Source organism: Larimichthys crocea, chromosome XII (assembly GCF_000972845.2).
Source record: "Larimichthys crocea isolate SSNF chromosome XII, L_crocea_2.0, whole genome shotgun sequence".
NCBI classification, from domain to species: domain Eukaryota; kingdom Metazoa; phylum Chordata; class Actinopteri; family Sciaenidae; genus Larimichthys; species Larimichthys crocea.
This window is the reverse complement of record NC_040022.1, coordinates 6,562,183-6,586,706: the sequence shown is the minus strand read 5'-3', so window position 1 is coordinate 6,586,706 and position 24,524 is coordinate 6,562,183. Positions and strand designations below refer to the sequence as shown.

Here is a 24,524-nt window from a genome sequence, read left to right as displayed (position 1 = left end):
AATGGCTGCACAGTGACTCAGAGGCTCGCTGCTCTGTGTTTAGATTACAACACGCGTTCATTAAAAGCCACTGGTGTCCTAAACCGTGAAAGCTTCACTCTGAAAAACAGCTTGGTGCTCATTCACACGCCCATGTACTGTACAACACATTTTTGTCGCTCCACAGGTTGCTCCACGCTTGCTCACATGATCAGACATGCATCATCCCTCGTCCCTCCCATTAACCTGGAGCAACATGTCAACACACAAAACCCAGATCACCAGACCAAAGTGATCCTTCTCTAACGCGCAGAACCATCATGTGTTCCTGCCTTAAGAGCCCAAAACTGGGTCCTCGATTCAAACATGCTGCCATGTTTTAACGTTATAAACCCACTCCTCTGTCCTCACACTCCTCCCCTCACTGCTACGCCTGTATCTGCTGCATTCCTAGCATGACATCACCAGTGCTGCGCCTCCTTCCACACTCCCACAGGGTGGAGTAAGGCACAGAATGAGAGGGAGGAGAGAGGGAGTTTGGAAGGAACCGAGAGAGAAGACAACAAGGAGATCAACAGATAGAAAACTTGCGGGAAAAAAAGTAGTATTAAAAAGCGAGAAGGTTGAATGTCTCCGGGAGAAGGAGGGTGTGGAATCTGAAGGACGGCAGGTTTTAGCCGGAGGAGTGTTTTGTCAGGAGTGTTGGTGAGGATCAGTCTTCTGCTTCTATTCTTCCTCCTCTGTGTCTGTTTGTGGTGAATACAGGCTTAACATGCAGGCTGATGAAAGGTTCTGGATGTGCTGGACGGTCTAGGTAAACCCTGAAAAACTTGTCTAACTGTCCGCTTGATTTAGCTTTACTTAATAGCAGGTCTGTTTTTGTCTGGTGTTATGAAATCGAGTTGTAAGGAAGCTTCAAGTGTGACTAATTGAAAAAGTAGTTGCTTAATTATACACTGTTTTGTCTCCGATGTATACTCTAACAGCAGTGCACAGTGTGTGTACACAACCTTGTGTGGGGACATAAGTATTTGCAGCTAGTAGCTGTGCAGTGAGTGTTGTGGCTTTTCCTCAAGGCAGTTCATACAGTTCGCTGCCTAGCATGTGTTTGTGTTGAGAACCAAGGCCCTGGGGACAAACTGTGGCGGAGGGGTTGAGCTGAAAGACCGTTCCACTTCAAGGCTTGTTGTGTAATGTGCAGTTGTCCTATAGAGCTTTGGTTATGGTGTGTGTTGTTGTCAGACTTGTTTACAATGAGAGCATATTTCGATCTGAAGTCGTCACTGTGTCACACACCTTTCCTTTGAGCTTTCTTCCTGATGTGTCTTATCTCACTTCTCCTTCCATCTTCCCTCCCTCTCCCAGGCATACTCCCAGGATGCTTACCTGACAGGCAATGAACCCTATGCAGGGGGAGCTGAGAACCTCCCACCACCGCCTCCTATCTGTTATTCGCGCTCCAAGACCACGACCCCTGCCGGAGCCCCTCCATCTGCGCCTATGGGCCAGAACCAGCTGGATAACTGGAGTCGCTGGCCAGGCTCTTCCAGCCCATCCTCACCCTTGGACAACCGCTCAGCTGTAGGCAGCCCCGCCAGCTGGCAGGAAGGACGGGCTGGAGAGCCAGGTGGTGTGGGTCACAGCAGCCCAGCCCACCGCACAGAGGAGATCCAGTACGGTATGACCAGCCAGCAGCCTCAGGGGCAGACCAGGGGGCGCTCCTATTCTTCGTCTTCCTCATCAGGAGGCCTTTTGTCCAGCCCGCTGCAAGTCCACTACCCTAACCACCACGCTGCCAGCTCCTCGCAGGCTCAGCCCCGCAAGTCCAGCTCAGCGTGGACTAGCCCCCCCCTGCCTCAGCTCAGCCATGGCCGCAGTGAGCGCTGCCAGCAGGCCCTCACTGACTGGTACTACAACCAGATGCCTGAGCGCTCAGGCCGCAGCATGCAAACCCGCCACCGCAGCTACTCTCAGGACCGGCTCAGTGAAACCAGGAGGCAGCAGCAGCGGACAGGTGGTTGGCCGCACAGCGCCTCCCAGGACACTCTGCTGTTACTACAGCAGTCAGGACCAGGACCCCACGGAGAGCCATACTGGTCTTATGGAGACTGGGAAGGGGGCCCAGGTAGGGGCCAACCAGCCTCTAATTATACTAGAACACGCTCTGAAAACCTGCTGGCACAGTATGACCGCCACGGCCATTCGTTAGAGATGCTGGACCGAGCAACAGCTGGACTGGTCTCGCCTCGGTTTGAGAGGCCTTCGTGGCTCCAGCAGGCTCCCCAGCCGCCCCCCAGGACTGATGCCTACCCAAGGCAGGGGAGCCATTACGGTGCAACACAAGCTCCTGCGATGTCCCGACCATCACATTCGAAGCACCACCCCCAGACTCACACCCAGGCCCACTCCCAGCCTCAGCCCCAGCAGGCTGCCCCCCAGAGCAGACGGCTTCCCCCTGGGCAGAGCATGGACGACCAGCCAGTGGGCTACCGGAGCTACAGCCCGTCTTTTTACCGCAAGACAGGGCGCATTATGCAGCAAGCCCACTCTTTCAGGGACCCTTCGTACTCTGGCCCCCACTTGAACTGGAACCCAAACCCTAAAAGCCCTCCAGAGGGCACAACAGCCCCCCTCACCGCCTCTAACACATCCCCCCTTGCGTCCGCCACTCCTGAATCCCAGGACAGAGCGTACAGGCCAACAAACCACGAGAGGGAACGAGGGTCATTGGAGGGGCAGGCCGAGGTGGCAACCCAGGAAGTGGTGCTGAGGCAGAAACCGCCTACTGGGCGGAGGAACGCCTACGGTATGCGTCATCCGCACTACGCGCTGCCCATGGACGGGCTAGAACCCTCTTTGTTTTCTCCAGATCCCCAAGACTCAGCTCCTGCACCTGGTTCCACAGGAGATGTAGCCCCACGCAAAGCAAACGGCAACCTCGCCCCCCTCCCCATAGAGGATGACTCCCTGGCCTCCATCCCCTACATAGGTAAGAAAGGAATGTTTGAGCTCCATCCTGTGTCCCCTCCCTTACACATTAATCCCCTCACAAAACCTCCAACTGACCTTAAGATTTCATCGCCTCCATTCTAAAATGTAATCCACATGGAGTGTTTATTGAATGTCAGTGAAGGCTTAACTGAGAGGAAATACAGAGCTATAATTCAGGCGAAATTACGAGTTTGTGGGGATGTGTGTGTTTCCTTAATTTCCTTCTTGTCTGTCTGTTCAGGCTCTGGGCTCTTCTTAGAGCAGTTTCCATTCGGTCATTGATATTTAGCTGTTTAGCTGTTGTGTGTGTGTGTGTGAACGTTTGCGTTGGGTAATAACGGCACTTCCCATAGTATTACAGACTAGTTGTTTCATTCAGTCATTTCTGAGTTTACTAATCCTGGCCCCGGTCTTTAAGGTCACGTCACCATGTTGAGGAAATGAGATGAAGCTGAATGTGTGTGTGTGTGTGTGTGTGTGTGTGTGTGTGTGTGTGTGGGCAGTGCTAGATATTTCCTGATAAGTCGACATTCTTTTTGTTCCCCTTTCTTCTCTTTTAGTCACTTACAGTTTTTAGCCACGCTAGCAGCACGGCTCTATGGATAGTTTTGTTGATTTGTCCATGGATCCATTGATTTTGTTCTCAACAGCTATAGGATGAAAATTGGTCCCCAGAGGATGTACTCATCATTCTGTCACTGTTCCTCTAGCTCATTCATCAGCTCAAAAACACATGTCGTGAGCATTTTGCCATGCTAGATTTCGGTTAAATGTTAAACTAGTAAAAAAAGCTGTGCTGAAGAACCAGCCTCACAGAGATGTTGCCATGGCTGTTGACTCTTACCCTAACTATGGAAAATCTGGCACAAAAGGTTGTTTATAATTATTTTTATTGAGTTATGTTGTTCATAGTTTGGTTCACCTTTAACATTGTGTAATTTGGCCTGTAAAATATATCTAAGGGAAGAAGAGCTGCCTTCTAATCCTTGCTTAAAACACTTAATCCACTTCTTATGGACCTAGCAGAAAGAAAAGCCTTTCAAGGTTTGCAAAGATTAATATGAAAGTTGGATTAAATGAATCCAGTGAAATGAAATTATATGTTTAGGAAAACCTCATACACTCATAGTAGAGTATCTTAAACTTGACACAGCGATAATCTGTAACAGCTTCAGCGCAGTCTTGTGTCTGTGCGATGTTGTTTGCATGAATATGTACTGTACAGTTATGGCCTTCATATGTTGGTGTCAGTGGGAGGTGACTGTGGTCGTGTCCCGTCTTGTTCCGTGCTCTGAAAACACGCATGGAAAAGAGAGGGGGGCTCCGCAAGGCTTCACATTGGCTTGTATCACTTGACACGTACAGCATCCATTAAGTCAAACCATACGCAAACGAAGTCAGATGGCCAGGCGAGCCATGCCTCCATCACCCTGTCACAGCCTGGAGAAAGCAGCCGCTGCTCACCCCTAATGCTGAATAGATTCAAATCAGCTGACTTGGAAGCCAAACGTGGAATGGCCGCCGATATTTAAGCCAAGCCACGCTCGGCCAGAGAAAGTCATTTAAAGGGAGAAAATCCAGTGGCTCAGCAAACCATGAGGCATCTCTGTGCCTCTCTCTCTCTCTCTCTCTCTCGGTCTGTCAGAGCACATTCTTGTGTCGTACCTTCAGAAAGCAGGCAGTCAGAGCTACAGGCCGGGACACGTTTAATAGCCACAAATTGAAACTAGGCTAGTTTCTCCCCATAGACAAGAAATAGCTTTTCTCTCTTCTTGTAGTTTTCCTCCTCCATCGCTTTATCTCTCTGACAGAGAGATGCTGATATGATCTGGGCCTGTTCGGGAACATGCGATTTTATTGGCTGTTATCATTCTTGTCTGCAAAGCACGGATGTCTGCGAGGTAGAGAGCACAAAGGCGTGCTGTGTCTGACAGCAAATATGTTTTTATGACGCCTCGTATAGAGATATAGCAGATTTCCAAACTTTGATTACTTTGAAGTATTTAGTAGTCTTCTATTTTTGTATCTCATACAATGGGAATAAAACAGGAAGAGGCATTGTCAACAGATACAGCATTTTGCTCTTGTACCCACTTGGAGTCTTTCAACATGATTCTCAGCTGTAAATTACCAGGAGGTTTTTGTGGCGGTCTTTGTGGGGAACAGTAGGGGCCCATACACTCAGCTCCCGCCCTCAATGCTGCTATTGTGCTGCTCTGGAAGATGAAGGGGTTTGTGTGTCTGCGTGGGGGTTCAGTCCATGACTATCTTTACTAGCTGGACCTTGGACACAACAGACCAGGACCAAGACCTTCTGTTCTGGCCTCTCGTCCCCTCTGTCTTGCCTTACAGGCAGCAGCCTTTCTGTCTCGTAATATCATTCTTTCCTTTTTTCCCCCTCTCTCCTCTCTTTCTAGATTCCTGGTTTTCGTCTCTCTGGTTAACTCGGTCTGGCCATTGAACCAAAATGCGACCACAGTGCAGAGTATTTAGTAGAAAATTGTCAAGTGGCAAAAGTTGCCAACCAATAATGTTTATAAAGCTGAGTTAATCAACCGATAATCTACAACAGATGCCTTGTTTGTTAAAATAAATCATTTATGTAATTAAAAATGTTGAATATTAACTCGTGGCAGCTGCACAGTTATGAGGATTTACAGCTCTTTTTTATTCTTACATGATAATAATCTGAATATCTGAGAAAATCAAACAAAATGTGCAATTTAAAGTCGTTATCTTCTGCTTCCAGGGAATTGTGATCAACATTTTTACAATTTTCTGACCAAACAATTAAATTTAGAGAACTACATTTTCAATTACTAGTTTCAACCCTGCTCGTCTGTCTATTCTACAGTCTGACCTTTACTGAACAAACAATATTAGGTGACTTTATGACTTTAAGTTCTTCTACAGCTGCACAACCTTTAACTTTTGAGAAGTTGTTTCCTTTAATAGAAAAAATGTTTTTGTTTGTGTTTCTTCTTAAACATTATTTTAGACTTTTAATTTCTTTAAGCCCCTTTTATTCTCTCTGACTTCTCTTCTTTCCTCTCCTCTCTGTGTCATGTAATCGCTGTCTGCTGAGCTCCATCTATGTTGCAGGACACACTGCAGAGTCGAGACAGAGTGTGCTGTGGTATGTTGCTCCCCTCTGCTGGTGCGTCTCCGTCTTGTGGCTCTGAGCTCACTCTCTGGCTGCCCGTTAATGACGGCCTTTGTTAAACCCACAGCCCGGCTATTTCTGGGCAGCGCTGTAAACAGGCAGATTCCTCATCCCAGATTGGAAATGTTTTCCGCCTTATGTCGGGCTCTTGTATGCACAGGAGTGAAGAATAGAACAGAAAGGGTGGTAGATGGAAAGAAGCCAGAGGGAAGGAAGACACAGAAAGAAAGGTGAAGAGATGGGAATGATGGCAAAGGTAGGAAAGGAAATCAGAGCTGAAATGAGAAACCTGAACAAGAATTCAGAAAAAGACTATGTGGTGGTCTGTGGGGGTGTCCCTCAAGTCTACAGAGCTGTCTGAGGCTGTGCTGCCCCCTGTTGGTCCCACAGAGAAAACACACCAAAGCCTTCCACACCAGTTCAATACTGACAGTTTAAGATATCACCAACAAATCCAGCTTCTCCTCACTTCATGCAAAATATCGGGCTGGTCTCTAATCCTCTCTGAGTCAGGAAGTGTCAGTACATGTGAGCGTGTGTGTGTGTGTGTGTGTGTGTCACAGTTTCATATCCTTTTGCATAAGCTTCAAAGACTTGTAGTCTGGGTGACCTGTAAAGCTGCTTAATGCCTTTGTCTTATTGAACAAATGTTCATTCATGGCATAAAAAGTACCACTAAATATCTATGTTTGGTTATCCACAATATTTAGTCCCTCGTTGGATCGTGACACTTTCTCATCATCACGTGTGTCAGTTCATACTCGACAGTAGATGTCATAAAGAACTGAAACCTGGAGCCAGTATATGTCTGTTACAAAACCACCTCTATTAGCAGCAGAGTAACTCTTCCTATGGCAACAGGAGGCACAGGTACTGCATTATCTGTCGTCCATTTGCCTGTTTTAATCCGCGGCTCTGTAACTTTTTGTGTCTTTACTAGGTTGCGTTTGTATTTGTACTTTCCTGAGGCAGTTGTTCCTTTAGCTTCTCTTTGTGGATTTGTAAATGACCGTGTTGTGTTTGTGGGCTGTGTTTTGTGTCTAACTGGAGTCTAAATGCCTCGTGTTCGAGTACGATTGCCGTGGGTGTTGATTTTGTAGGTGAAAGCATGAAATTTAAAGATAAGGTGACATGAAAATGGAAATGATCTTGTTTAGTATCTCTGCTGGTAACCCTGCGGTTCCTTTCCCTTAAAAACTTCTCCTCTTCCACATCTTCTCCTAATCTAACCCATTTTCCTTTCCTTCTTTTTCCCCTTCTGACCTCCTTCTCTAACACCTAATCCTATCCCCCTCTTTCCTCTCCTCTCCTCTCTTCCTGCCTTCCTTCCCTCCACCCCTCCCACAGATGAGCCGACCAGCCCCGGCGCTGATTTGCGCGCCCGCCACGTGCCGGCGTCCTCCGTGGTGTCCAGCGGCATGAGTTCGGCGCCCGCCGCCGTGGTCACCAGCCCCGCCTCCCCCACCTTCACCTTCCCCCTCACTAGGCTCTTCTCACACGACTGCAGTGAGTGCCCCCTCCTCCCCTCTCCTCCCCGCTCTCCCTGTCCACTGCATGCAGCAGAAAAGTGTCTTATTTGTAAGTTTCAGAGACGGATTGATGAAGCCTGCATGAGATTTGAAAACCCTCGTGATCGGCTGTTTATAATTTCCATTTTAAGTATTTCGTTTTGCTTCTCATTGAGCCTTCAAAGTTTGATTTTCTCTAATTAAGTAAAAAAAATCAACTGCTTTCTAATTCAAATCAAATTATTTAAAGAAAATCCAGAATTAAGTGACATTAATTTCTACAAAATTATATTTTTATTGGGGACAGGTTGAAATAATCAACTAACTGCATTTCAAAAACAAGACTTTGGGGGCTCAATAATAAGACAAAAATCCTCGCAAAGATGAAGTTTTATACTATTCTGCATGCTGAATTTGTACATTGCATGTTTCGCACGTAAAGATACTCGTGAAGATTCTCGTTGTCTGAATGTGTTTGGATGGATCTCCAGCTGTGCATGAAGCCCACGACTCAGTCAGTTCCCTCCCAGTTTCAGTTAAATGGACAAACTTTGACCTGCATGACAAGTTTCTTTAAAGAAATGCATGTCAGGCAGTGTTTACAGATGCTACACCTGCATGCCAGTGGTGAGAACAGTGATAGTTTGATCTAACCCACCCTTCCAGTTCACCTCCCCACCACCCATCCTCACCTCGTCACTCATACCACCGACCTCCTCCACCTCCTGCTCCCTCCCTCACTATCCCCATCTCCTAATCCAACACCGTCCACCACGGGTGATTGGCATTACGTCAACATTCTGTCTTTCTCTCTCTGCCTCTTTCTCTTTCTTTCTCTTTTCTTCTGTCTATATCTCTCTCCATGCTCATTCATCCTCTCATCGAGCAGGCAGTATTAAATCCAGTCGCCGTTCCTCCTATCTTCTAGCCATCACCACAGAGCGCTCCAAGTCATGTGACGAAGGACTCAACACGTTCAGAGAGGAGGGACGGGTCTTCTCGTGAGTACCATCGAACTGAGACAGCTGACAGCTTGTTGCATTAAAACGACGTCTATTCAGTGACGTGTGCAGCACATGTTTTGACGGTTGTGTTGTTGTACTTTGCAGGAGGCTACCAAAGAGAGTGAAGAGTTTTTTTACAGACGGGGTGAGTCCATTATTCTCATCATCTAAACCTTATTGCTTTTAATGTTTAATGTGTTTTTAGTGTACTATCTTATATTGTTTTGATGATTTGATGTTCTTCTTTGTAAAGTGTCTTTGAGTACCTTGAAAAGCGCTTTTAAATAAAATGTATTATTATTATTGTTATTATTATTCCTTTTATAAATCCTGTCACTACTTTGCTTGTGTAAGGTCCCTTTTGCCAGGTCAGTCAGAGAAAGAAAACAAACTAAATTATAAAATGGACATCCTGCAGCTTAACAGACAACTTTAAACAACTTACATTGACTTAAAGACACTTAACTGGCATTTGCTTCACAAATTAAGGAATAAAAACATAAATAAAATATATTGTAAGTGACTCAGTAATGTCCGTTATACTGGTACATTTGGCTGAAGTGCATTAGCCATGAGCTACTAGTCATAGCAGATAAAATGAGGCTGTAACATCCAAACTCCTGTATGCTGAACTGAGGAGCGGTGTGTTTCATTGATAATTAATTAATTAATAATTAAAGTACATTTTCTCTTTAAAAGGTGACATAGTCTCACATATTCCAGACATTTCTATGGCCTGTCTGTGCCTTTTTACATCAGACTGTGAAATAGATATTTTCATTTTTGCACTCGATGTGCTTCATACTCCAAACCAATGTAGCTACTCAAGTGAGTCATATTCACTGTGTGTCAGCTTTAATGAAGGTGTGTCAGTGAGTTTTAAAGGCCGAATTTGGCAACTTGCAGTACAAGGGCACAAAGAGGCCAGAGAGCTGCTGCAGCAGTTGTAAAATGATGTAATATGAAAAGAGGAGAATCTTCTGATGATGCAAAACAAGGGTCACAACTAAACCCTCAGCAGCACCAGCACCATATATTATTTAGATTTTTATTTTGGCTTGAGTTTGCAGAGTATCGGGGTCAGATTTCATGGGTTTTAATAGGCTCTCCTGTTTGGGTTTCAGTCTCTGGACAACCTGGGGACGGCAGAGGAGGTTCGATCTAAACGCCACTCCACCTCAGAGCTGGGAAACATCACGTACAGCGACGTACGGCGAGAAGGATGGCTGCACTTCAAACAAATCCTCACAGAGAAGGGCAAGGTGGGTACACCAGGCTTGAATAGAATTAAACAGAAGGCAGTAGAGCATTAAAAGCATTAAAAGACTCACCTCTCATGTATCCTTCACAGAAGGTGGGCAGCGGCATGCGCCCATGGAAGCGAGTCTTCTCGGTGCTTCGTTCCCATTCGCTGTTCCTCTACAAGGACAAGAGGGAGGCAGTGCTTCGGGGGGCCACGATCGGAGGTGCTGCCGAGGACGAGGAGCAGCCCATCAGCATCCGGGGCTGTCTGGTGGATATTGCGTACAGTGAGACCAAACGGAAACACGCCCTGCGTCTGACCACCCAGGACTTCTGCGAGTACCTGCTACAGGCGGAGGACCGGGAGGACATGTTGGACTGGATAAAGGTCATCAGGGAAAACAGCAAGACGGACAGCGAGGTCAGAGGACACACCTTTATCTGTCTATTTTAACCTCCTCTGTTACTGTGCCTGCAGTGTGTAGCTTTTTATAAAAAGTCATAACAGAGATGTGTGTGTGTGTGTTGCAGGAGCTCGGATTTTCCAGGCAGGCACTCATCAATAAGAAGCTGAACGATTACAGAAAACAGAGGTGAGTCACCTGATTGTAGCTGAACATAATCAAGCCGCCTTTACTGCTGCACTCAACTGACAGCTTGAATTAAACTTGTCTCTCTGTCTCCCCCTGCAGTCCGACAGGCAGCAAACCCGACTCCTCTCCCAGGCTGCCCCGCATGAAGCCTCCATTCCTGCTCGCCAAGACAGAAAATGCTGCCGGGGCGCCACGATCCCCCAAATCAGAAGGCAAAGGTCAGTGTCAGGAAACCAAAAACTAAAAATACTTCATGCCATCCCAAAACTGTAGGTGGTTCTTTGTCAAAGATCAGGTTAAACGAGAAGCACTGAGTACTGAGGCTCTGTGTCGTTTTTGTTTAATCTGTTTTTAGATGAGAGCGGCCCTCCAAAGTCTCCGTGGGGAATCAACATCATGAAGAAGACAAAGAAGACCGGTCCCAAAGCTTTTGGCGTGAGGTTGGAGGATTGTCAGCCGGGTGTAAATAACAAGGTTAGCCTCGATTTCCTCTGTCCCACCTGAACGCAGTGAAACGAGGTTTTCTACTGAACGCTTCATTTGTGATTCAATTCTGTCCGTCTCAGTTCATCCCGTTGATCGTGGAGATCTGCTGCGGTCTGGTGGAGGAGATGGGCCTGGAGTACACCGGGATCTACAGAGTCCCCGGGAACAACGCCATGGTGTCGATGCTTCAGGATCAGCTCAACAAGGGCGTCGACATCAACCCTGCAGAGGAGGTCAGGAACTACAAACATACATGGACACAGAAAAATGCCCCGATAATAAACTGATGTTGAAATTCTGTCATCACTGACTCTTCTCTGTGTTTCTTGCTGTCAACAGAAGTGGCAGGACCTCAACGTTGTCAGCAGTTTACTAAAATCCTTTTTCAGGAAACTTCCCGAGCCGCTCTTCACCAACGGTGAGTCCAAAAACATGTCACGACAAGCCATCACACATACCATTCGGCCTCACACTGCCGTGCTTTCATATGACAACGTCTCATCTGTCGTGTCTAATATCTTCACAGACAAGTACAACGACTTCATCGACGCCAATCGGATGGAAAATGCATCAGAAAGACTAAAGACCATGAAGAAACTGGTGTGTTTTGACTGAATGAATTTGAGCATGATAATTTGCTTATTTGTCTAGTGTGTGTACGTGAGTGTGTAGCAGGAGTCAGGCAGGTCCAACAGGTTTATCACTATCGTCATTCCTCCTGTTTCTCTTTCATAGATCCGAGACCTCCCAGATCATTATTACCACACTCTGAAGTTCTTGGTCGGTCACCTGAAGACTGTAGCCGACAGCTCTGATAAAAACAAGGTGTGTGAAGGACAGTTAGTAAGTCAAATATAATCGTGTATTGCCACAATATGTTTGATATTAACATCTTTTCCGTCCTGCGTGCAGATGGAGCCTCGTAACCTGGCTCTGGTGTTCGGGCCGACTCTGGTCCGGACGTCTGAAGACAACATGAAAGACATGGTCACACACATGCCTGACCGCTATAAGATAGTAGAGACGCTCATCCAACATGTGAGAGATGCCACACACATAAACACACACACATACTAATAATCATTATCATGCTAAATATTTCTCGGTCATTCTTACAGGGCATCTGGTTTTTCGCTGAAGAGATGGACAAGGATGAAAAGGTTTGTTATCATGTTGTTTTGTAGCATGTGAATAATAATAAAGATTTATTTAGACAGTGAAAACTTTATTGTTACTACAGAGACAGTAAAGTATGTACAGGATGTGAAGTATGCTGTGCGTGTGTGTGACTTCTGAGAATCTTTAGAGAGAGAGTGAGAGTAAAAGTTCAGGATCTGTATTTGAACACATCATTGCAAGTTGTTTTTTTTCCAAAAGAACAAAATCTGCCGCTGAGGGGATCACTTCATCTTTTTTTAAACACGTGTCAAGAACTTAACAAACCACTGCCAAGCACTGATAGCAGCCATTGAGTTTTGTACTTTTAATGTGTCTTTTTATGGATTTTATAGCAGCAAACTGTTTTTTCCTTAAAACACAACAAAACATTTTTGTGTTTCCAGACTAGTGACAAATTGATCCTAAAGCAAGATGTGTTTTTCATGGCGTGTTGAATTTTCTCTTTTTCACCAAATCTGGACATCCGTGATCCAGTTAGGTTTAAAGAAAATCTGGCAATATCTATGCACATGTACATTGTCTGAACATTTATTAGTTAAGCAGTGATGTAGTTATCAGACAGGGAAACCATACCTTTATGGCTGTGTTTGTCATTTCCATGGACATCATTTTCAGTTCTTATTGATAACAGACTAAAACATATGGGTGCTACGATAATATAATATAATTTCTACCAAAACCCCTGGAGATGAATGTGGAGTAGTGATTACTGGCTATGACTGAACTTTTTATGTTTAAAATGAAAGTACTGAGCTCTTTCCTTTGATCATACAGCGATGTGATCATGCTGTTTTTTATGAAACCAGTGAGTCACTCTGCTGCTTGCGTTGTAATCACAGTGACCTTTGATCTTTTATGATTGAGAGCACAGATAAACCTGCAGAGTCTGTACATAAATCAGTCAGCTTCCTGCATGCTGTAGAAATCCTATATATTATCAAGTACAACAATAATTAATCTCTAGAAATGTCAGTAAATTCATATGAGGCATCTACGTGGAGATATCACAGCCTTTTATTACGTCATCGAATGTTGCTCTTGTGTCTCCTCCGTCCAGACACCGGTGGATACAGAGGACGTGCAGCCCGCCCCCAACATCGACCACCTGCTGTCCAACATCGGCAGGACTGCCCTGCTCGGGGAGGCCTCAGGTGAGCGCACGCTGCTTACTGCTCTCAGCCAGTGACTGCTAGATCTGACCGAGCCGACCAATAGCATTCAGAAAGCTGTAAATGACAACCAAATGAATTTGATGCTGCTTTCCATCTAAAGCTGGAAGTAGGAAATTCCCCAGAAGTTTGTCACGATTATAATCAATGTGTTCCAGTGAATGAGGGGAAAAAACAACAGCTGTCAGGCCAGATTTCTCTTAATAATAACTCACGTTATTTTGCAGAAATGACTAAATGAGTTATGGTAAAAAACATGTTACATCAGATTTTCCCGCTTGATTGAGATTCCTCTTTGGAAGTGTGTGTCCCAGTTTGAAGCCAGAATTCCCTACTTTCCTACAGACCTGGAACGCAGCATAAGAAATGACATCCGTTAGCAGTTGGAGTGTTTCTGTGTTTGATAGAGTGCCTATACTTCTCTCCTCTCTGCTGACCTCTTTTTTTTCTCCTCCACGTTGCTCATCTTTCACTTTCTCTGTACGTTTCTGCATTTCCCTCTCTTAGCTGAGCCTGTGGAGCAGCCACTGCGGTAGGATGGGAACTCCCCTGGCAATACGTGTGTGTGTGTGTGTGTGTGCAATTGAGTCAGTGCATCGTATTGTGAAAGTGAAATAATGTGTGTTTGTGTGTGGGTGAGAGAAAGAGAAAGAGAGAGAGAGTGGTGATGGTTTATGTCTCCATGGTTTCCATTACTCTCCTGAAAGTCTCCCTGTCAGACGGAGGTCTCCGTGAGAACATGTCACTTCAGTGTCGTCGCTCCAGTCTCAATAATGAATTAATGGATGACTGGTTGCTCTCTGCCTGTTAAAGCTGATGTATCTGACACCGGAGTGCAAACTGTGGTCTGTCACTGAGAGACAAACACCCTCACTATGTGGACCTGTCTTGTTGTCGAGCACTCATCCTACGGCCAGTTTCAGTCAGCGTAGTCCAATCATCGGGTTCCTTTTACTCCACTCAGCTCCAAAGAGACTCTGGGTGGCGCCGTTTCTGATTCTGCTATTTCAAAAGCCAGATACGTTTAGTCTGATTTATTCGTGCCAGGCTCAGCAGTGGCTCAAACTTTCACCTTTCCACCTCTGGTTTTTTATCACTGGTTAACGTGAAAATGAAAAATTCCCAGAATGTTTCTAAAGTGAGGGAGGTAGTAGAAATCTGTTTACGTAGTCTAAAATCAGAAGCAAAAATACAACCTCTTTACAGCCTGTAAAGAAAACCACACTCTCTATCATTAGACCCATTGTTGAAAGTGACCTTTCAAAGTAAAATCTCTCAGAAATTGTATTAAAAAAAAAAGAGCTGACGTGATATTTTGCCATCGACGGACACCTGGTGAGACAGATTTCCAAATCTATAACAGGTTTTTGTTATAGTAGAAACCGATAGTTCTGTAGTCAGTCAGTTAAACAGCATCTTTTTTTATTATTATTATTTTTTATTCATAGTGTTTCAGTACTAGTAGTTGTCAGAACAGTCTCAACATCTTACGTCAACTCTATAGCGTACCAAAATCTGATTGTTTGACCTAAAGAGCATCGACTGGAGCTTTAGTGGTGGTGTATGTTTGATATGAAAGACCAAAGATGGAGGGTGGAAGTTTGAGCAAGCATCTGGAAGCAGCACACAGACCAAATGTACTTTTATGTGCATGAGTAACACTTCCACCTAGAGCCCCCTCAAGCGGTCATCACTCTACCTCCGCTCTCAGGGTTTAGATTCAGTGGAAGATAAAAACAGATCCTGCATCGGTGTGTGTCTGTGTTCGTGAGGAAGTGTGTTTCTTTTTCTTTCTCCGGACTCGATTTTTCCTGCCTTTTTCTCGCCAACTCCCATCGCTTCTTTCACTGAATCGATGTCATCAGTGTTTTGGGTGATGTCATCGGTGTGTGCCGTGGTTTCCTAATGCAGTGTTTCCTCCAAACACCAAACCCTGCTTCCCCCTCATCCCAATCATTATTTCTCCTCCTCTGCTCCAGTGTGTACATCAGTGTGCCGGTTCAGAGGTCAGAGGGCACAGAGGAAGACGAGCTCCTTCAAATTTAGACGTCTTGTGATTTAATATTTGTTCAGGACATAAAACTGCTGCTCGCATCGGACAGAGCGCCGTAGACGCACGTCAGTTCGATGACGTCCCAGCAGGTGTTTTCCTCTGTACAGCTGATGGAAAACACCAGCTGTGGTTCATCGCGTTCAGAGCGGTGCAGGAGCAGTTTTCTGTGATTTATCGTGGTCTTATCCTTTAAAAGAGTGACGATCACACCAACTGCCTCTGTGTCCTCCACCATGACTGTCCTGGCCTTTTGTTAACTTCATCGGTTCTGACCCGCTGATGTTTTTATTCTCTTTTCCCCAGACTCAACCAACAGTGACTCAGCTAAATCAAAGGTAACATCCCCTCATGTGGTGCAAAGATACTCTGGTTGTTCAGCAGCAGTTCAATATATATATATGAACACAGACAATATATAAAGTGTAATGTCATGTTTTCTTGTTTATTTTTTTTTTTCAGGGGTCGTGGGGGTCAAAGAAAGATCTCACGCCTAAGGACTTCCTGACTCTGTCCATCATGTCAGCTGTTACGGGCCGCAAACGCAGGAAGCGCCATAACGCCCGCCGCGTGGGCAGCAGCACCGACGACGACTCGGAGCACGAGCCGATCAAAGCCGGACATTTGGGCGCGGAGGAGGAGGAAGAGGAGGAGGAGGCAGAGTCGCCTGTAAGGGACACTGCTCCTCGGGCAGAGGGAGAGGAGGACGACGATGAAGAGGAAGAAGAAGAGGAAGACGAGGAAGTTGCAGAAAGTGGAGTGAAAGACGAGGTAGAAGAGGAGGTGGCGGCGGTTATTCCAAGCCGGCTGCGCTGCAAAGAGGAAGAGGAGGCAGGAGAAAGGCAGGCAGCCATGTTGTTGCAGGAGGAGGAGACACGGGCGGAGGTGAAGGGGCCACAGTGGAGAGCTCCAGAGGATGCTCGCTCCATCGTTTCTGGTTATTCCACCCTCTCCACGTTAGGGCGGAGCCTGGGGTCAGAGGGGAGAGGGGACGACGCCGACGACGAGCACAGCGAGCTGGTGAGCGAGACGGACAATGAGAGCGGCTTCGCCTCGCGCTCGCTGACCCAGGAGAGACCGGACAAACACCCGACCACACCTGTGAACACACAACCACCTGCGCCCCCGCGTAGCTTCCTCTACACACACTACAAACCCCCTGTGCTGTCGCCCACAAACCTTTTGGCTCCGCCCACCGCCCTCACACACACACCAGACTCTGCGGACAGGAGCGAAGGAGGAGCAAGGTCCACGACGCCCTCGTCCTCCTCCTTCTCCTCCTCCTCCACCACTCATAAACTGCATTCGCGGCCTTCCTTTAACTCCCACAAGCTGATCCAGTGTGACACTCTGGCCAGGAAGAAGCTGAAGTCGGAGAAGGCCAAGGCTCGCTCCCTGGACCTCTTAGAGCAGTTTGAAGCCACGGCCCAGGGCGACGGGGACGCTTCTGGACCAGACGGCGCACCAAGAGTGAGGAGGGACACTTCCAGAACCAACCCCTCCTCAGGGAGCAGCCAGGAGAGCCTGCGCCATGCCCGACCCAAGCCCACCCTGCCACCGAGCGAGGCCGCCTCCTTTACCCCAAACGGCCCGGGTGGCAGATATATGGGAGAGCAGGTCTGCGCTCGTCTGATGGGCTCGGCAGACGACCTCCGCAGTGTGGGACTGCGAAAACCGCTGTCACCCGAGACACGGAAGAAGAGACGGGCCTGGCGCAGACACACCGTGGTGGCCTCCCCGACTGAGACATCCGACAAGAGACCCCCACTGAATGTCAATGACTACCCCCTTTCTCCCATCACTCAAAACCAGGTCAAAACACCAGGGCTGCCTCGGGATGCAGACGGACTCGAACAAGGACCGGCTGCACGTCAAACACCCCCCTCTAGATTCCACCAGTACCTGTGAGCCCTGTCAGCTGACCCCTCACCCCTCACTCCAAGGAAAACAGGCTGCGGATTCTGACTCTGCAGGTCAGTCGACCGGCAGCATGGTTAAAAACAGGGTCTTGGATCTCGGTTAGTCGTCAGGTGCAGCACAGTGTACCAACAAACAGATCTTTTCAAAGCAGCCCACCACTTTTCTTTTTCGATTTAGCTCCGTTCGCATGGCAAGGGGCGCTCCAGTGTTGCCAAAGCTTTTGTTTTTGTGTTTTTATTTTTATAATATATAATATATGTGTGCTTTTATAGAAATAATACAGAAACAGAGACCTCAACACAATCAACGTTTATGGCCAAGAATTCTCATTCGAGTAATAATCGAGCATCCATCCCCGTCTTCTTCCTGCCTGGCTCTCAGACGACATAAATTAAAGGGTTAAATCCCTCCAGGTGCCCGGAGGAAGGTGCTGCAGACCTCCTCCGGTTCTTGAGAGAATGGTGCTTTAACGATTAAAACATCTCTAAACCTGCTATGATTCCTATAATTCAAAGTCAGCGGTCATTTTCAATTTCAAGAGGGATTTCAACTGATTTTTCATATCAGTCTTCCTGATCTGTTACTCGTCAGACCACAAACACTGTAAGACCCTCCCTTTATACTCCAAACATCACACACACACACACACACACACACACCACAGTCGTCTCTCGATTACTTGTTAATAATGTTTATGTGTGTTTGCGCAACAATGTTTGTGATCATGTCTGAGCGTGCAGGTGTTTGTGTTGAACGAATTTTGTAACATTTGTACAAAGCCTTGTTAAGTTAACCTTTTGTAAATATAAATATTATGTTATCATATTTGTTTTTACTTTTTTTTTTTAGTTCCTTTTTTTATGGTTTACAAAAAAAGCGCACGCAAAAGTGCACAGTCATTTCTTTCAAGATGTTACTTGAAATGTTTCCCTTAATATATTCTTTTTTTTTTGTTTTATATTCAATATATATATTATATATATTTTGTATTAAAGTTAAAAAAAAAAGTACTTTTATTGTGATTTCACCTCTTTGGTGTACCTGTTCAAAGGAGACAAGATAAACATGACTAAACCTGTTCCTTACTTCCTCATAGATGGCCTTTCTGATTCTCAGCACTGTGCAGAAAACCTTTATTATCTCTTGAGCTCTAGTCTTATAAATAAATCTCTCCGGTGACTTTACTTCCAACGATGTTGCGTCAACGTGTACGCAGACGACATGTAGCGAGAGGTAGAGGTGTAACCTGGTAATTATTACATTATACTGGACGGTTTGAAGGCAGCTCAGTGCCACACTGTGATGGCTGACCTCATTTGTTTTGTTATTCATGTCTTGGATTACTGAGCATTGCCTCCGCTGATCTGCTCGTATTTACTAAGCTCAAGACAAAGTATGTTCTTTCTTGTAAAAGAGACAGAAGAGAAGCCTTCACCTCTGTCCGAGGTGATGTACAGCGGTTTTCATCACGTCCCCCTCCGAGGGTTCTTCTGTCTACACATTTAATTACCTTGGGGGTTAACGTGACGAGGAGTTCTCCATGAGGTCAGGCTCTAATAAATCATCCCTAAGCTGGGGAAATGGTACATTAGAGGAAACTGAACACGTGAATCTGTTGTTTTCATCTCTCGTCTTGGCTGTGGAAATCACAAAATAACACAAACAGGAGGTGCAACTTCCAAAGTGATGTTGTTTTCATCTGACCAAATAACCCAGTGAACAAGATTAATAGTAATAATAATAATGATAATAATAAGTTATAGTCTTGTCTTACCTCAAGATTTTTTCTACAAGTGCCTGATTCGTGGAATGTGTTTTTGTTCTGCAGTGCCATGATCGGTTCTTATCTTTCCGTTTCCTTCTGTTGTTTCTGGGTCTCCTCCCTCTCTCCCTCTCTCCTGTGGTCGATGGTAAAACTAAGGCACTGACCCAAAGATGTGTACATTAAATACAAGCGGTCGAACTGAGAGGTTGTAAAAAAAATAAAAATAAATAAAAAAAAGGAGAAAAAGCACACTTCAAGCCAAGGACATGTCTATGCACACTCTCTTTGCCTTCAACACAGGCATTAACAGCTTGCTGCTAAAGAGGGAAGAGGCATAGTATTCTCAGCTGCTTTTCTTAACAAACTGAGGTCATCTCTCTCTGCCTAGTGATCCACAGTGTGTGAATATGGTACACCTAACAAGCCCCACCCTAGAATGACATTAGGTCATGTCAGGAGGACAACGCTCGATCAACTGAAGATGAGCAAACAACCTGTGACTTCATCCACGGTTGGCGTGTGTGTCATCTGAAATGTGATCCGCCTGATGTCTTTGTTGTATTTTAAAATCTTTTTGTACATACTATCTTAATATGTAACATATTGTACTGTGTACATTTGGAATTGCTTTTGAGTATAACTAATATGAAAATGACTGGACTTAAAAAAAAAAAAAAGAGGTTGTCCGCCTGAAAACAGTTTCCCCCTCATGGCTGTGTGCTTTAAAGCAAGGTTATATGATGTAAATAAACAGAACTATGTTTAAAGAAAAATGCTCATGTGTGTTCGTGGGATTTTTTTTGCAGCACACACACACACACACACTTTAGGAGGAGGAAGCTCATGTTTTGCTTCTTAAAATAGGAGCTGAATGTCGCCCTCTGGAGTCTAAAGATGAGTAAAGTCTCCAGGCCAAATGGCTCAGATTGCCTCTGCACATGAAGGACTAAACTATATTATAAGTATAAATATTATCAGTTTAACATCACTGCATTATGTGGAAATTAATTTTACCTAAATATAGAGCTTCAATAAGGAACATTTGCATCTCATTGTTTGGCTTCTGCAGAATAATAAACCATAAAGAGCCTCTCCATCATAGCCCCCTCCTCCTCCTCCTCCTCCTTCCCTTTCTGTGCATTCATCACAGCCCGCTGATGTCGTCTGTCTGGCCCATCTCAGGATCCTCCTCACAAGACGAGCTTTGTGATGATGTGTAGTTTCACTCTGGAAGCTTCCTGTGTCTGTCTCAGAGCAGCAGGCATTACAACACATGAGAGCATCGTTTCAAAATGTTTTATTTGAACTTTGTTAACACACAACTGTTAAAATGTTCACTCTGGAATTTTAACTTCTGCAAAATAAAAAAAACAGACTTTGCAAACTGGTCCAATTAGCTGTAATTATGTTATTTCAATTTTTCTGAACGGGGTTGATAAAGAAACATATGCAGAGGTATGAACAACATATGAGGATTGTTTTTTTGTTTTGTTTTTTAAATTCAAAAACAGTTTTTTGTCAATGGGTGTTCTGTGAAGTTGACCCGGGAAACAAACAAAATATTCTCGTGTTGTCAAATACATTCTCTTTATAAAAAGAATCTTATTTTGAAATATTTACATTTCTTCTTGAAAAAAAAAAAAAATGAACAGGACAGCCTTACAGTCCGAATAGAAAAGAAACGTCAAGTATTGCATTTCAATGCAAGGACTTCATCATCCAGATGACAAACTGATTACAGAAAACTGATTAATTTTTTTTGTTTGTTTTTTTAAATGCATCAGTCCCATGTTTTACCTTTTTTTAATTTTTTTTTTTTAAAGGGGTTCCCCTGTTTGCATTGTGTCCATTAGTTGGTAGCGACCTGCCCCCTGTCCTTGCTCGGCTGGTTCTGCAGGAGGAGCTCCGTGTTTTGGGCCCTCAGTCTCTCCAGCTCCCTCTCCAGCTCTCCAAGCCGGACAAGGGAGCTCTCCACGGTCAGACCCCCGGGCTCCACGGCGCGCCTCAGCCGGTTGTTCTCCTCCTCCAGCCGGGACATGCACTTCTCCAGCTCCAGGTACTCCTGCACCAGCTCCTGCTTGGTCATATTCTGCAGGCTCTCGACGTGGTACATCTCGTAGGTCTCAGAAAAGTCTCTCTGGAGAAACTCTCCACCTGCGTTCCCGGGCCTCCCGATGCCATCGCTGCCCCCGCCGCTGCCGTCATCATCGTCCTCCTCCTCGTTATCGAACAAGTCCTCCTCGCTGCCCGTGTCCTCCATGCGGCCACCGACCCCTGCGGGTCGCCTGACCCCGGTCTCAGTGTTGAGGTCGGGCTCCTCCCGGTCGTGCTCGTCCATCAGGAACTGGGTGGTGTTATATGGGGCCACTGGGAGCCCTTTGGCGAACATCTCCTCTCTCAGCCGAGAAGCTCTGGCTGTCTCCTTCTCTTCCAGAGCTTTCCTTTCCTCCCAGGAAAGTTTGTAGTAAGGCTTCCAGTTGCGCTTCTTTCTGGTGTTCCTGCGCCGGTGCCTCTTCTTGCCCAGGCGCACATCAAACCCGGTGTCCGAGTCGATGAGCGAGCTCTCCTCCAGCTGCCTGTCTTCACTGTTGTTCCCCTGTGAGGTGTTATCACCGTCTGCCGCTCCGTGAACTTCAGTTTTCGGGCACTTTGGGAGCTCGTTTCCGTCAGCCAAGGCAGGGCACACCCCCCTCTGTCCGCCTTTCATTTGCCATAACTTGTCTCTGTTGATATCCCCACAGTTCTCCGCCCGCCGCTGCTGCTGCTGCTGCTGCTGCTGCTTGTGCTCTCTCTGTCGCCCCCTGTGGCCGTTCTCTGCTCCACCACGGTTGCTGGCTGGGAGATGCTCCATAGCGTCTCCGCTGATCCCACCTGATGGGCTGGCTGAAGTTTTCAGGTGATGGGTCTTGTGCTCCGCTGGCTCTGTCATCCTGGTTTGATCCGCTCTGATGGCTCCTCCTTATCAAATCATGTTCGCGCTCTTAAAAAACGGAGCTTCAAAAGTTCGTTAAAAAAAAAAGACGCAATTTGAACAAAATATACTTATTCCAGAATAAGGGCGATATCACTAAAGAAAGTTTGAGTTTTGTCGTCTGAAAGCGAACTCTCACAAACTCAAAGTAAACTTCCGAACAGTAAAGACTTGTTACTCCTCCAAAGGGTTTGTCAGAGCAACTGTCGCTAACTACCATTAACTGTTTCGATGCTGTCAGAGCGCTCGCTCACCCGAAGACGACGTTCTACCGTCACAACAGTGTCCAGTGTGCTGCTCAAGAAGAGGGAGCCCGTGTTTATATAGCAGCTCCGCCTCTAGCCGTGCGCATGCTGCCGCCTGTGACGCCTGTTGGATTGTGGGACATGTGGTTCGAATTTCAGTGAAGCGGCTGGCGGAGGTCCCCGCACCAAACTACAAAGTCCACAAGACTACCATAACTGACGAGCGTTTCAACCAATCAAATGGTAGAGTCTTGAGCGCCACAAAGCCCACACCTCTCTTTTTTGATTGGACGAGAGGACAACTTTGCTGTTGCTAAGCTTAAAGTATTTTCTGATTGGACAGTACAAGAGTCAATCAAAAGTACGTAGACCCCACCAAGAAAGCAGTCCGGGACATTTTTATGGACGCTACTATCTACAAATAAGGGGTTACGGTTAAAAGTTATGACATCCAAGTTAATTTAAATAGTTTCAAATTACACTATCTTACAAATGAACACATTTAAAATATTTTACTCCTAAGAATATCGGATTTAATTTAATTAACTGACCACACAATGTAATTAATAATTACTAATTCAACGAAAACCCTCCTTCATTTTAACCCAAATGAAGAAAACCGCTTCTGGAAACTAGTCCGCTTTGGATGTTCCGATAGGAAAATAAGTAAAAACGGGTCTTTTTTCAAAACGCTGCGGTTCGTCACGTTTAGTGGCACAAAAAGACGTCGTCTCGGTGCCAGTTGGCTCGTTAAACGTGTCGGTGTCAATACTGTGTGTGTTGTGCGGAGTGATACGTTGCGGGGCAGGGGCTCGGGGGGAAGTCTGGAATCAGCGTAAACAAACGGCAGTTATTGTGAAGCCGCCGCCGCGAGCACAGCTCCAATCCCCTCGTTGTTGAAGGGTGGGTCAGGCGATCTCACACTTAACTCAGTAATAACGTTACCAGTGGACGTGGAGTTGTGTAGATCCGTTGTTGGGTGTTTTATGCGCAGCCCATGCTCTTCTAATGTGCAGTGTTTAGTTTTTACACTGTCGTGTCGTGGTTACAGCTAAGGATAAGCTAACGTTAGCTGCGTCGTGTCGCTCCCAAACTAAAACACTGTATCAATCTATAAAGTGTGTGAAGCCACACGCACTACAATACAAAAATAAACGTAAAGTTTGATTACGCAAACATTTAAAAGCAGATAGTTTTTTTTATTTTAAGTCAGGACCATTGCAACTGCAAAACGCCATACTGTACGTCACATAAAGCCAGGCTACACAGTGCTAACTTATAAATAATAAGCAGATTTTAAAGAAAAACGTTTATTATCTTGACTATTTGTTTATAATGTCACAGCTGCAACAAGGTAAACAACAATACAAGCGAGCTGCTAACGTTAGCCATCTGCTAACTAGGCCAATGTGTTAACACCGGGTCAGAGTAAATGCTGGAGCGTAATGTTCCCCCCAACTACATAATTACGGTCAATTTTAAACATTTGAATTATGATATAATGTCGGGGAAGGCGTACACCACGGCCTGTAAGCACACATAAACACATTAGAGGGGGAAACGGACATTGTTCGTGTTAAGTCGTGCCATAAAAAGCCTCGATGAACTACTTCAGCTTCAGGAAGTAGACGGTGCCTGATCTGGCAGCTCTGAAGCTTTCCTTTATTTTGCGTTAGCTGCTTTTACATGTGAAACCAACAACACACTCCTGCGTTTTATAACTTTTCTCTTATAACCACTGTCGTGTTGTGTGAAACAAACATTTGGAATTACTGTTTTAAAGAAAATATGGCAACCCTCTTATAGATTATAAATGATTTAATATTGTTGTTTTTTTTATTGTTCTGTTTACATTATTGTAAAGAAGTTTTTAAACACCCCCATGCCTCCCTGTGTGAGAGTCAACACACTGACTTTATGCATGTAAACACAGTTTCCACAAAGCATTTTTACTCCTGTCAATGGGTGAAATGGTTTCTTCTTCGAGCCTCCTGTGGCCTCTTTATGGTGGGTCTCTCTCCCAACACTACTTGTAAAGACTGGGGAGTCTAATGGCTACAAACAACACAGGCCTACTGTTTCTACTAATAGAAGCAGGCAGAGTTTCAGCTCTGGCAAATAAGCTGAGCTGGGAATCCTGTGAGGAAGAGCCAATGTGCTCCAGTTAATATGAAACCAATGACCACAGAGAAGATTGAGAAATCATACCGAGGCTTCCCATATTCTCCAATCAAGGAAGCGGTGTAGCTACACACAACC

At 45.6% G+C, this 24,524-nt stretch overlaps 2 protein-coding genes across 9 annotated transcripts in view; one reads left to right on the top strand and one right to left on the bottom strand.

Annotated features, from left to right (window-relative positions):
• The window catches only part of arhgap23a (Rho GTPase activating protein 23a), a 50,882-nt gene extending 31,060 nt beyond the window's left edge, over positions 1–19,822 (top strand). For 3 of the 8 annotated variants that reach the window (XM_019258690.2, XM_019258691.2, XM_019258688.2), the window contains exons 7-24: positions 1,345–2,968; positions 7,481–7,639; positions 8,531–8,642; positions 8,751–8,790; positions 9,770–9,907; positions 9,997–10,308; positions 10,419–10,480; positions 10,580–10,698; positions 10,836–10,954; positions 11,047–11,199; positions 11,306–11,384; positions 11,493–11,566; positions 11,702–11,791; positions 11,879–12,004; positions 12,085–12,126; positions 13,203–13,296; positions 15,671–15,702; positions 15,827–19,822. In XM_019258690.2, the coding sequence (XP_019114235.2) occupies positions 1,345–2,968; positions 7,481–7,639; positions 8,531–8,642; positions 8,751–8,790; positions 9,770–9,907; positions 9,997–10,308; positions 10,419–10,480; positions 10,580–10,698; positions 10,836–10,954; positions 11,047–11,199; positions 11,306–11,384; positions 11,493–11,566; positions 11,702–11,791; positions 11,879–12,004; positions 12,085–12,126; positions 13,203–13,296; positions 15,671–15,702; positions 15,827–17,272 (4,821 nt within the window). In that variant the 3' untranslated portion in view covers positions 17,273–19,822. Of the gene's footprint in view, positions 1–507; positions 685–1,344; positions 2,969–7,480; positions 7,640–8,530; positions 8,643–8,750; positions 8,791–9,769; positions 9,908–9,996; positions 10,309–10,418; positions 10,481–10,579; positions 10,699–10,835; positions 10,955–11,046; positions 11,200–11,305; positions 11,385–11,492; positions 11,567–11,701; positions 11,792–11,878; positions 12,005–12,084; positions 12,127–13,202; positions 13,297–13,821; positions 13,847–15,670; positions 15,703–15,826 lie in introns of those variants that run through there. The other 5 variants (XM_019258693.2, XM_019258692.2, XM_019258689.2 and 2 more) reach the window with 5 other exon arrangements.
• Positions 19,823–20,487: 665 nt separating this feature from the next.
• On the bottom strand, positions 20,488–22,337 carry hexim1 (HEXIM P-TEFb complex subunit 1). Its single transcript, XM_010740262.3, has one exon. The coding sequence runs from the start codon at positions 21,976–21,978 to the stop codon at positions 20,899–20,901; it is 1,080 nt and encodes a 359-aa protein (XP_010738564.3). The 5' UTR covers positions 21,979–22,337; the 3' UTR covers positions 20,488–20,898.
• Between the last annotated feature and the right edge of the window lie 2,187 nt (positions 22,338–24,524).

Coding starts and splice junctions, on each gene's coding strand:
- hexim1 (XM_010740262.3), bottom strand. CDS start 21,978: ATGACAGAGCCAGCGGAGCACAAGACCCATCACCTGAAAACTTCAGCC.